At 30.2% G+C, this 13,289-nt stretch overlaps 1 protein-coding gene across 1 annotated transcript in view; it reads left to right on the top strand.

Moving 5' to 3' along the window:
• LOC145315782 (tyrosine-protein kinase receptor-like) overlaps positions 1-6,521 on the top strand; it is a 112,099-nt gene extending 105,578 nt beyond the window's left edge. Inside the window, exons 41-46 of the mRNA XM_080155870.1 lie at positions 711-925; positions 1,299-1,396; positions 1,753-1,846; positions 2,123-2,215; positions 2,785-3,016; positions 3,244-6,521. Of these exons, the coding sequence (XP_080011996.1) occupies positions 711-925; positions 1,299-1,396; positions 1,753-1,846; positions 2,123-2,215; positions 2,785-3,016; positions 3,244-3,715 (1,204 nt within the window). The 3' untranslated portion in view covers positions 3,716-6,521. The remainder of the gene's footprint in view (positions 1-710; positions 926-1,298; positions 1,397-1,752; positions 1,847-2,122; positions 2,216-2,784; positions 3,017-3,243) is intronic.
• The last annotated feature ends 6,768 nt before the right edge of the window (positions 6,522-13,289 follow it).

The raw sequence follows: 13,289 nt of genomic DNA, 5'->3' as shown, positions 1-13,289 counted from the left end.
AATTATTTCTCGCATCGTATTATAAACGGCTTTCCGCGGATATAGAATGTACAATTATGAGATTAAAACTAGTTTTTTTAGCCCCGTGGTGCCGAAGGCACCGGCTAAAAAAACTGGTTTTAATCTTATGATTGTACATTTTTTATATTCGTAGAAAGCTGAATATAATACGATGCTAGACATAGTTTTTTCGTATGGATGAGAACCGGTTCCTATCCACCGGATTCGAATGAATACGAGAAATATCATACCTATTTACAGAACTGTTTGAATATTAATTTTATTTTAAATTATGAACAGTCGAATACTTCATAAGTATTAGCAGTTAGAATATTTAAATTATCTGTACTAAAAGGTTTAAATACAATGAATAAAATGAGTAAAATGATTATTAACTAATCAAACTAGAGTTTTTAACTACTTATTCTTTAAATATACTAATAGTATAGTTTTCTGCTAAAAATTTAATAAAGGATTTATTATTACTTGGATCTTACACCATATTATCATGTACTCTAATGAAGTGAAACTTGTAGCTGGCTAAAATAACGATCAACCCCCATCATCCCCTTACCGAATTCCCTCCGCTCCTACTGATTGAACGAACTAACCAATAAGTTATATCCACGTCCATGCCCACGACAATTTTCCCCTGTCATAATATCCACGTATACTTTATATTCATTCATTAAATATATTTTTAATTGCAGGAAAGGAGGGAAGGCAATGTTGCCAGTGAAGTGGATGCCTCCAGAAGCTTTCCTGGACGGAATATTCACCTCCAAAACTGACATCTGGTCATTTGGAATCCTGCTGTGGGAGGTGATGTCCCTGGGCTACATGCCCTACCCAGGCAGAGGCAACCAGGAGGTGATGCAGCTGGTCACTAATGGTGGCAGGCTTGAGCCTCCTAATTATTGTCCAGGTATCTTATTTGTTACTAGCTACACCCCCTAGAGGGTACATGAGGTGAGTGAGGGGGGATGTCGACCACCTTTATTTTCAGTTTAGTTTTAAAAATGAAAATTAAAAAGATTTCTCTTTGGAGGGTGGTGGTACCCTTCCTTTAAATAGCCACAAAACTTCCAAGGATCTATAAAAAGCTAGATTGAAAAGGACTTTATATAAGGATTAAAATTTTATTCATTAACTTGAATGTTTTACTTTAAAAAACCATATTAAGTTTTATGTTTAATGTTACGAAATTCCTAATTTGACTTTTAATTACAAGTAAAAGACCCAAAGTTGAGCAGACGATATTTGAAACCTCTTTCAGTCAACTTTTTAAAAAATTTCAGGTCCCTTATATGGCTTGATGTCCCAATGTTGGCATCCTATACCAGAGGAGAGACCAAACTTCCACACAATCATGGAGAGACTAGGATACTGTCTTCAGGTGGAAATTTAATCATTTTCCAAATATCTACTGGCTAAATAAATATACAGAATTTTCTATTTGAATCATGGAAAGAAAACGGAGTAGCGGATTGCGTCGTATTTTCGTAGTAGGATTTCTCGAGTCCTATTTCTAGCCACTGCGGGGGGCTATAACCCTACGGGGCCTATTTCCTAATCCTGCGGGACAATAAATAATATTTACCTAACCTAATCTTAAATAACCTATCAAAAGATACTGTGACAACATGACGAAACCCGCTACTTCGTTTTCTTTCCATGACCCTCAATTTTATTTGACATTATTAATCTTTTCCCATATCCTTAAGTTGAATAGCTGATATATTATTTTCACAGGATCCTGAGGTGGTTATGGCTCCCCTGCCAGTATTCCACAGGCCTCTGGACACTTCCAGCAGTATTGCTTCTTCTAGAAGGGATCTTGCGGAAGGTAAGACACGTCATAGACTATTTAATTGAACTACCATCTCTATAAATTTGATACCTACCTATGCTTAGTGTCAATTCAATTTCAGAAAATCGGAAACTGAAAACAAATTGAGTATGAATAATTACAAGGGGGCCACCCTCTGCCAGTCCCTCTAATTAGTCTAACTTCTAAGCTTTCCTAAAATTGTTTGCACCATACGTTTACAACAAAATACTTATAGCTGTATTAGTATTAGTATTAGCTGCAACCAATTTTACCTGTTTTTTTGTACTTCAGGTAATTCATCTGGAAATTCTGGATCTGGTGGAAGTGTGAGCATAGGCACTGCGGTCACTCAACAAAATTCACTCAGTCACACAGATTATATGAGTAAGTGAAGTTAAAATTTTAGGATCATGGAAGGAACGAAGTTGTGGGTTTCGTCGTATTTTCACAATAGCCTTTCTTCTATTAACATTTCATAATCATTAACTTTTAACTCTATTGGGCCTATTCAAATTCTTAATATGCCTTACTTAGGTGTATAAAATTATAATTAGTAGGGGATGTTAAACATTAAAGAGGTGAAAAAAAGGAATAAAATTCTTCCTTAGAACTTGTTTTGAAATGGTGTTGACACACCATCTGCACGCCACTAAATATATGTATTTATCATTTTTGTAAATATTTGTTTATTATTATTTGCTAATTATGAAGTTTTTTCTAATTTATGTTTAATTGGGGTGTTATAATATATTTAAAAGAAATAAGAACAATAATATCTATAGTTAGCTCGAGGAGTAAATAAAATCATACAACATTTTCGATGAGCATTATATGGTAAAATGATAAGTAGCCAGTTAACAGACACTTACCCATTTGCTTAGTAGCTTTGTTACTAAACATTTATTTAAAATCTTTGAAACTTTTGTATATTTATATAATTTATTTCATTTTAGTCCCGAACACAAGTGCTTGCCCCGTACCTGAACAAACCTTACTAAGCAATAGCTCCGCAGGAGGCTCCAGTAATCTTGGAGGCCGCTGTCCACCTGACTCCCTCACCATGCCTCTCCTACAGAAGGAGACAAGCTTTACTGTTCCCCAGACAATTGGAGTCCACCCGCCCATATCTCATGTCATGCAGGGTGGCTCACAAATAGCAAGAAATGGAAGAATACATTCAGCAAGGTAAACAAAATTTTATTATTTAGCAGCAATAGTTGGTTTACTTCAAGGTTTGATACATAAATTTGAAAATCAGCTAAATTTAATTATTGGAAAGTTTACCTTACCTGCTAAAAATCTAATATGACTATTTCTTTTCTATAAACCTTCCAAAATGGATTATATCACGGGACTAGTATCGAAATGAATCTCAAACATATAAGCTAGATTTTTATTTTTCGTGCTTTAAGGTGCTCTGGAAAGCCGCCAGTAGGACGGCGCAGCTCGCAAGGAAGCAGCCACCATTCACCTGAACTTGTCACAGAATCTAAATCCACGGAGCCACTGCTTCCCCCCTCCTCTCCCACACTGAGTGACACTCTAGACATGGAGGGTATCCCCCCACCTCCACGACCCTACCCCGGGCCGCCACCTCCCCCAATTCCCCCTCCACCTCACCCCTACAAAGATCATGCGCTACCGCTTAACCCTGCTCAGCTACGCATGTCGGCGTGTTCTCCGCCCCCGCCAATCTTACCACCGCCGCCGTCAAGCTACGCCAATGTCGGTGTGCGGGATCGAAATGGAAATAGCAGTAAAATGGGCTCTTCGGCATCATCGAGCGGAAGCTCGTCGATGAGTTCCGCCGCAAGGAGTATTCGTCCAGTTACCGGCGCCGGCGGCGAAGTATACACGCCCACAACTGGTGAAATATCGGTATAACACAAGAACAAAGCTTTCTCATATCGGCAGAGAAAGTAAACAAAACTAACATTCCTACGTATTATTGACAGACGTCAAAAATATCGCATAAAAATAAACTACGAAACCCAACTACTAAAGCTGTGAAAATTGCATAATTATAAACATTATTGATAATTAAGCTTATTGTATTATAAAAATTGTTGCTTTAATATGTTATTGTGCATAAATGATAGAAATCATATGCTCCACCTGATATTTCTTAATTTAAAATTTTTTATCTAAGTATAATCTTTTTAAAGAACTTTCATTCTGTATAAAAAAAACGAAGAATTTATTTCGTGATGTCTTGATATTTTCTGTTAATATGAAGAAAAAAAACTTTACTTTTTTCAAAAATTAATAAAATATTTAATTTTGACTGAAATTATTTTTTGAAATGAAAAAAAAATCGTATGACATTGTGCTATAACCCTATTTCTCTTTTTGTGAATAAATGGAAACTTATCTTTATTGTCTCAAATTTAAAAAAGAAAACTAAGAAAAAGAATTCTTACTAAGAAAACCCTTTTTCGCAGATTTTATTGACAAAAAAGACCATAAAAATTTTTAATTGTATGAAATAAAATTTATTTTTCTACATATCAAATAATAAAATTGTAGAATTATAGGTTTCATGTGCTCTTTGTTATTTGTATCTGTAAATTTAATCAAATGAAACAAGTAATATTTGAGCAATACTTTTAATCTGTTAACTATAAAAATTAATCTCACATGAGATTTTTTACATTTTCAGGTTTTTTTAATTCCTTATAAATAGACATTGAATTAAGTTTAGTGGACGCTTTTTATATTGCCTTTAAAAAATGATTTTACTGACCTGCCATCGGTCAATTAGGATGTATACTGGCCTGCCAATGTTAATTTAGTCTGTGTATTGGTCATTTGCATTGTATGACGTCATTTTTATAGGCACTATAATGAGCTTCAGTTCAATGTAATAAAATTTTGAAAAAGTAGATATGTTGAATTTCACTGTTATTTAAATGGAAATCAAACTTTTGTAACAAAATATTTTTTAAAGTGTAATTTTCGTTCTTTCATTAATTATTGATTATGTATCATTTATTATGCACAACTTATCAATTCATTCTGTTAAAATATGTTCTTTATTTTCATTATCTATAAAAAAAATCATAAATATGATGTAAAACTATTATTTCTTATAAAAAAAAGCTCATTTTTGCTCATTATATAGAAAAAAGTAATCTCTAAAATGTAACCTAATAAATAAAATAAAAAAAATAAACTGATTGAAAAATATGACCTCATATCGCACATTTAATAATAAAATTTATCGACACACCATACTTGTATACTAAATTTTACTAATAGAAATATTCAACTTGAAACAATACTAAATGTTATAGTTGCAAATTGTATCTTAAGATATAAATTATATTCAGTTTTTAATGTTCTTATTAAATGAAAGAAATGAGGTAAAAGTTTAATCTTTTTAAGTAGGGTATTTAGTTTCATTGACGTCAAAAAACATTCATGTATTTTATTTAATCAGAGATTAATCAATGATTAAATTAGCTAAACTTGTCTTTGGTAGCCTTAGTGATAAAAGTTATTTGGTTTGGTGAAAAGTTTGAAAAAATCTGGGATCTTAGGGATAAGACACTGGACTTATAATTAACAATCCCTTACAATGATAAAAAATACAACGTTTTGGATTAAACTTATTGACTGACAAGTTTTGAAATAAACTAATCAAAAATCAATAAAAGTTACCAAATTTTTTGAGTCAACAAATATGATAAAGTAAAGTCTAACGTCCCCTTCTATCCTGAAAAATTTGTTCTTCATGTGCTAATTTACTTATCAATTTTTCCCTGTTTGAATAAAGATATGTTACCTAAATTATTGTTATGCATTAATTTAGACTATTTAAAACTAATTATTAAACTATATTTTGATTCTTTTGTAATATTTTTTTTCACAACATCTTACCATTTCTCTAATAATTTCACAAATCAGATCTGAATCTCAATTTTAACAATGATAAAGTCATTCTATTAATACTTGTTAAAAGTGATGTTTAAGTTACCAATTAAATTGAAATACCTGCATATAAAATAACATCAAGCTGAAATTATTTAGTTTTATTCAATTAATTTTTTACTAAATGATCATGATTCCAAAGTGCCAAAGATTTAAGTATTATAAAAATCCAAGAAAGCATTATTGGTCAATCTATTAGCATTTTGCTGATAATAATTAATCATTATTATATATATATGTATTGTATTCCAAAAACCTAAATATTATATATTATTAATATTATGATATAACTGTTGAATATTTTTTAAAGCGAAGCTTATCAACAAGTCGGTTGTGTCTGTCGGTTTAAATAATTATAACCTATCCTTTATTATAGTTTCCTTTTGCACTCCTTTCCCTTTGTCCTCCTCTTTTCTTATCCCCCCCCCCTCCCTCCTTGAAGTCAATACAAATTTGATTAAATTTAAAAACTTAAATTTTTACATTTCCAAAAATATGTTTTGCCTTAAAGACTTTTTTTTAGAAACTATCCTATATAATAATTTGAATAATTCCATGTAATAGCTACTATTGCACGTGATCGTTCTTGTTTATTATTGTAATACTGTGATCATTGCAATCTTTATCCTCACATTTTTTATGAGGAGTTTTTCTATATAAGTAAATGTTGCTTTATAATTATAATTTTTCCCCTGTATTGATCTAGTAATAAATGTACATATATGATATATTATATTATAAATACATTTGAAAATTGGAATTATTTGTTAAGTCAAATACCTCGTTTTTCTCCTTCGATATATAGCATTCATTTAGAGAAGCAAGAGCATCATCTCTGTGATTGCACGACCTTTGTCTAGAAGTCCTAACTGTGCGTTGTAATGGGTTGCGTCTGTTTAAGGGCCAAGGCATTCTACTCTAGGTAGCAGTGTCACGTCCCAGATATAACAGCAGTAGGTACGTTTTAAACGTCTCTTATTTGACGTATTAACTAGACTCGAACCCGACACCTCCCAGACATCAATTAGGCCACTGCACCGCCGCGGGTTTTGTCAATAAAAAGTACTATACTATAATGATAGTTTCTGTGTAATTAAGAAATGATAAAAAGAACTAAAAAGTAATGAAAATAATATTTATTAATAGGTACTTACAATATTAAGATTTACAACAATTATTCAAAATTCGAGATCAATTTAGTTAACAATAAATACAATAAAAATAAAGAAAACAGATAATTTAAAATACAATTTACATTGAATAAGAACCGTATACAAATGAATTGCCTTTGCAAAAAAGCATTCAAGAATACTCGTTAAAAAATATCAGAAGCAAATAAAAATGCATTAAAATTTGATTTTTAAATAAAAGAATAAGTTTTTTAAAAATTATTAGATATAAAAAATAGAGATTCACTTAAGCCCTTGTTATGAGTAAGAATTACAAATAACAAAATTTTTTAATTGTCAGCCTTCCAAAATCTTCTAAAGAGAAAAACAAGAATATAATATACAAGGGATAGCGTAGCAAAATTAAAAAGATTGTGCTCTTGTATTAATATTCGGCTCTAGTGATTTTATTACGTGCAGAACTGAATCACACAGTATATTACCATTAATTTAAACCGTTTAATACAAATAATTAACACTGTTTGGTTATGCATTTTGCATAGGACAAGACTTGTAAACAAGGACACGGAGGGGGATAAAGGGGTTTAAACCCCCCAAATTATTGGAAATAAGTTAAAATTTACTCTCCTGTACCTGTAAAAACCGTAAACCCCCATCCTAAAAAAAAAGATACGGGTGATTTTTAAGCCCCTCCCCTTCAAAATAAAAAGATAAAAACTCTTGGATACCCTTGCTTTTAAATATGTAGTTATTGATTTCTTATTCTCAAACCTCAAACAAAACATTAAAAAATTATAAAGTAGCTTGATAATATATACAAAAAAAATCTATATACATTAGATTCACAGCAAGTGTACCTAGGACCTTCATTTTATGCAGGGATATACGGATAGGTTAATCTACAAACAATTTTACTCATTCAATTTAGAAAGTTCAAATTAATACTTAAATTTTATATAACTCTAAAGCAGGCTTTTGTATCAGTCTGACCGGACAGTAAAAGATACTTAAGAATATTAGAGCTAATCACAAACGGTTTATTAGGGACCCTTTAAAAATAAGGGTATCTTAAGCTTTACTTTAGTTTGGGGGAGATAGGCTACCCTTAAATTTAGTAATGTCAAGCTTAAGTAAAGATTTTGATAGGCATACTTTAGCCTTACATAAACCTCTCATAAACAAGTGTACATAAGCCTGTACTAAACCTTCCTTATTACATCAACTTGCAATAAAAAATAGGAATATTTTAAAATCTTTCTTAACTTATCCTTTATGTATTTGTTTATGTAAAATAAAGTGGATTTAAAAAAAAGTATTTCATAAATAAATTACAGTTCTCTTTGCATTATTTGTAAGAATAGAATTGTAGAAATGAACTCTTTGTATGATTAAAAGTTCATAAAGGCAAAGAGAAAAAAGTAAAAGAGGGGAATCAAGGGAATTTAAGAATGGACAAAATCAGTAGGCCTGGCCATTTTTGCTGTGCTAAACCATATTGTTGTTGCACCTCTTTCCAAACTAAAAGAATTTAAAGAAGATTAATTAACTTTTGTTATAAAATTTTGATATTAAATTGTTAAAAAAATATTTTAAACCTTTTTCTACTAATATCGTGGATTTAAAAGATTTTTATTAGCAAAGTTACTATATAGTATGAATTTATGTCTGTCCATCTGAACATTTAGGGGAAATTTAATATTTGAGAAAGCCATTTTGGTTCAATTGCTTTTAATAGAAAAGGTTTTGATTGATTTGAAAACAATTTATTTTATCTTTTATCTTCATTTTAATTTCAACATTAAATGAAAATATGCTTAAAAATGATATTGGAAAAGATGTTGTCTTAACTCTTATTAGTTTTCCTCATGACATTATAAGGCTGCACCACCAATGTATTTTTCCCCTCTCTCTTTTACTTTACTTACTGCTTCTCTTTTCCCCCCAATTGTTTATATCTACCCTTTTCAACCGATTCCCCCCAATAAGTGTACCTTAATTTTGTGTTAACACTCACTAGGCTAATCCTCCCCCCCACCTCCCCCCCTTAGTGTTCTTCATTTTGGGTTTAAAAGTTATCATGATTGAGGCTGTACATTTGTATCTTACGTTTTTTTCCTTTTTTCCCATTAATCTTAATCTAGTTTTTGCTACTTTAAAGATAGCATTTTATTTCTTTTCTCCCTTAATCTTGTTTTTAATACTTTAAAGATAACATTTGTTTAGCTGATTTATAAAAACTCTTCCTATCTTTTCTGTAAAAGATAGGATACCCTAAGAATAAATAAGGCTTTCCTTATTTTATTTAAATAATAATGAATGAAATTCTTTCTTAGCTAGACAATTTGATACATTTTTTTAACAAAACATATTGTAGATTAAATTTAACTTTACTACAACAGAAAAAAAATTAACAATCTATTTGCATGAATTTGTCTATTGGATGTACTCTTTGCATTTTTCCTTTCTTATTAGAGAGTTGCTAAACAAGAATGACAACATCAATAAAAGCGAAGCTCTAAATTTGTAAACAATTATAATGTAAAATTGATTAAATGCAGCATAATGACATACACACATTTTTTAGGAATCATTATTTCAAATATAAGATCAAGATGAATAGGATAACTAAATAATTAAAGTTTTTATAAAAAAAGTTTTAAAAATCAGTATGTTTAAAATGAACATGTGGGCATTTGGATAACGATTATAGAGTTGCTAAATCGTATCTAACTATTACAGGAAACATTATTTGAAATTGATAGGATAATTCTTATATGCCTAAATTAATAATATGAGCTATCAGATACAGATGGACGGACTTACCCTTATTATAGAAAAGCTTCGCTTTTAAAAAGAGAAGTACAAAGTTGCATTCTCTCAATTAAATTTGTTATGTAATTACATTTATGTTCCCAATCTTATTAGTATTGTTATTTTTAAAATTTTAGATTTTAGGAACCTGCCTTAATTGAATAGATATAGGACATTTAGATACACATTTTCTAATGCAGCCAATAGGAAAACAATGTAGCAATAATTCGGCCATATTATTGGTTAAAAATTGTGCAGATTTTTGTACAAAAGTGAGGACGTCAAAATATGTGGGGAAGGGGGGGGGGGAGGGATGGTTGTTTATCTTCCTAAAAATGCTTTGAAAAAAAAAAAAATTTATTACCCTCACAATAAAATCTTTACCAACATTTGATGAAGGGGTAAATAATTTTTAGTAGTGAAGCTACTCTTTAGATCCAAATGTTTGTCTATCGGTCATTTTGTCCTTCAAAGACAAAAATGTAGAGAATATGATTATCTCATCTCCTATTCAAGATATACAGCAGTAACTTTTTGTCAACACTCTCATATTAAGAAGTATAATTATCTATTAACCCTTACAGATCAGGGGGGGGGGGTCATATTGACCCCCCCCCCCTCTATTTTTTTCAATGTCATTTTTTTGTAGGTAAGATAGAGAGTTGTGACTTCATGACTTTTTAAGTTTAGTAATTATATGTCGGCAAGAGTTAATCTTATAAGGATATCTAGTCTGTGTCGGTCATGGCGTCCGGTCAAAGTCGGTTAGGTGGCACCAAAGAAGGTGTATTTACTTTTATTTTTATAGCTAGCAGGTGCTTTTAGTAAGTAGTAGATGTAAATTTTTCCATAGAATTCAGATATGCAATCGTTTTTTTTGTAGAACTCTTATTTTTAAAGTAATGTAATTTTTTTTTATAAAAATTAAGTCGATTTTAAGGTACTAAAATGCAACAAAAAAAAAAAAAAGAAAATGGCCATTATGAACAAAAATGGTAAAATCTTTAATTTGACACCTTACTTTTTAAATTCTGTCAGGTAATTATTGAAAAAATCGATTTTTTTAACCCACAAGAATAAAAACTTTGAACTTAATTTTATCATTACCCAGGCATAAGAAATAGGCGTTATATATACTGTTAGAATGAGAAAAATATTACAAATCCATTCTAAGCAAAATTGAAATAAAAAGTTTACACTATAGTATATAAACTACAATAAAAGGAATTATATAAAAATATTATGTTATATTATACAGGCAACCATCTTATTTCTAATTTTGAGAATAAAAATGGGAAGGGGGTAAAGACGGGGTAAAGAGGGGATGAAGAAAGTGTTGCTTGTACAAAATAATATATTAGGCCATTTTTTATTTTTTTACTTTTTTTCAATTTTGTTTACAATGGATTCGTAATATTTTTCTGATTCTAAAGGTATATATGAACCCATATTTTTTATACCTGTGTAATGATAAAATTAAGTTCAAAGTTTTTATTCTCGTGGGTTTAAAAAAATCAATTTTTTCAATAATTACCTGACAAAATTCAAAAAGTAAGGTGTCAAATTAAAGATCTTACTATTTTTGTTCATAATGCCCATTTTCTTCCTTTTTTTTGTTGCGTTTTGGTACCTTAAGATCGACTTAATTTTAAAAAAACAAACTTGATTATTTTAAAAATTGCATAACTGAATTCTATGAAAAATTTTACATCTACTACTTAATAAAAGCACTGGCTTATATAAAAATGTATAATTACTAAACTTAAAAAGTCATGATGTAATGAAGGCAAGTGACATTGAAAAAACTAGAGGGGGGCGGCTAATTTAGCCCCCCCAATCTGTAAGGGTTAATTTCTTATTGCTCTAAGGGAAACATCCATGGTAATTGGAGTGCTTTTTAGCAGGTTTTTGGCTATAGGACTACTTCCTAGAGTATTTAAAGCTAAAGAATCAGGAAAAAATATATCATCTAAAAATTTTGTTGCCCAAATTATTGAATTTAAACAAATACGTCTAAATAATCAAAAGCATTTCAGAAATTTATATCATCTAAACATTTTGTTGCTGAAATTATCAAAATGAAACTTATACAGTTACAAATAAACAAAAGGGTTTGTCTTACACCTCTATATGTATGACAGAATTTGGTGCCAGATAGACCATCTAGATCTTATATATCTATTCATTGGATGTCAAAGCTCTTCCCACCTCTACCTGCTTTCTTTTGAATTAAGAACCCTTAGGCATCGCTAACTTTAATGTAAGCCTACCTTAAAGTTGTACTAAAAAAGCTTACATAAATTTGAAAGTAACCTTTATCAACCCCCCCCCCCCCCCCCACCACCACCCTTCCCTATTAATTTCTACCTGCTTTCTTTGCAAAGAAAGGTTTAGGAATCCCTAACTATTTATGTAAAGGTAGCTTAATCCCCTCCCTATTTTTGATGCCCCTACCTTATATGAATCATCCCTTTTGATCCACTTCTCCATCAAAAATCCTAGGGTATCTTATCAAAAAAAGGTACCTTAACTAATTTTAAAAATAATAAGAAATAAAATTCTTTCTTAGGATGACAATTTGATGTTTTTTCAACAAAACTTTGTGTGGATTATTTTTAATTTTACTATAATAGAAAAACAAACTATAAGGATAGATCATATAGAACTAAAAGCTACTCTTTGTAATAAACATATAAAATTTGTTAACATGTGGCTCTTTGTAGATTTTAATTTTAACATCTATATAGATGTTCATACATTTTAACAAAAAAGTATCATAGGTTCAACACTTGCCTATTTCTAATATTTGATTATATGTCATGTGTTTTACCTATATTTTACATGGTGCCTTTACCAAGCTAATAAATCACTCTCTACAAAACGTTTTTTTTAACCTTTCTTTATAAATCTAACAACTTTAAAGCTTAGAGGGGTTGTAGCTATTAAGTATAACACAGACAGGACTTGAATAGAAACTACTTAAAAACTAATGAAAGCTATATAATTTTTATGATTTTTTAGCTAAAAGAACAGTTAGCTGTTTTAAATAATAACCTTTAAAAAAATATTCTACCAAGAAAGTACAAAAGTATAGTATAATGAACCAATAGATATAGTAGATCTAGATGGTAAATCGGGCCCAATAAGTTGTGAAACTTAATAAGAAATATCCAAAGAGGTAACTTTATCCCAAGAAAGTTAACTATTTAAAGATGACTTCTTATATATGTTATGTCATATATGCTTTAAATCATGCGAGGGAAGAAATTTTTTAACCATATGACCAAAGCAAAGGCTTATCCTATGAAAGACTATTTATAGATGATTCATTTTGCGAGTGATATCAAAGGATAATTGCTCTTTCTAACCAAATTTTGTTTACTTTCTAACCAATATATGGTAGATTGATCCTCCCCTGTATTCCTATTGGCTGAATTTGGGAGTATGTATCTAGATTATACCTTTTAATAATTCTTACTTGATAATTTCTTTATTGGTGTTCCTTTATTTCTTCAAATCTTGAATGACAGCTTTAAATGACTTATTTTTGATTACATTTTTTTACGGCAATGCTTCGCCTATCTATT

This window comes from Acartia tonsa, chromosome 1 (genome assembly GCF_053477335.1).
Source record: "Acartia tonsa isolate MP-2025a chromosome 1, ASM5347733v1, whole genome shotgun sequence".
In the NCBI taxonomy this organism is placed as follows: domain Eukaryota; kingdom Metazoa; phylum Arthropoda; class Copepoda; order Calanoida; family Acartiidae; genus Acartia; species Acartia tonsa.
The sequence above is the reverse complement of the archived record's forward strand: the minus strand, read 5'-3'. Positions and strand labels throughout refer to the sequence as shown.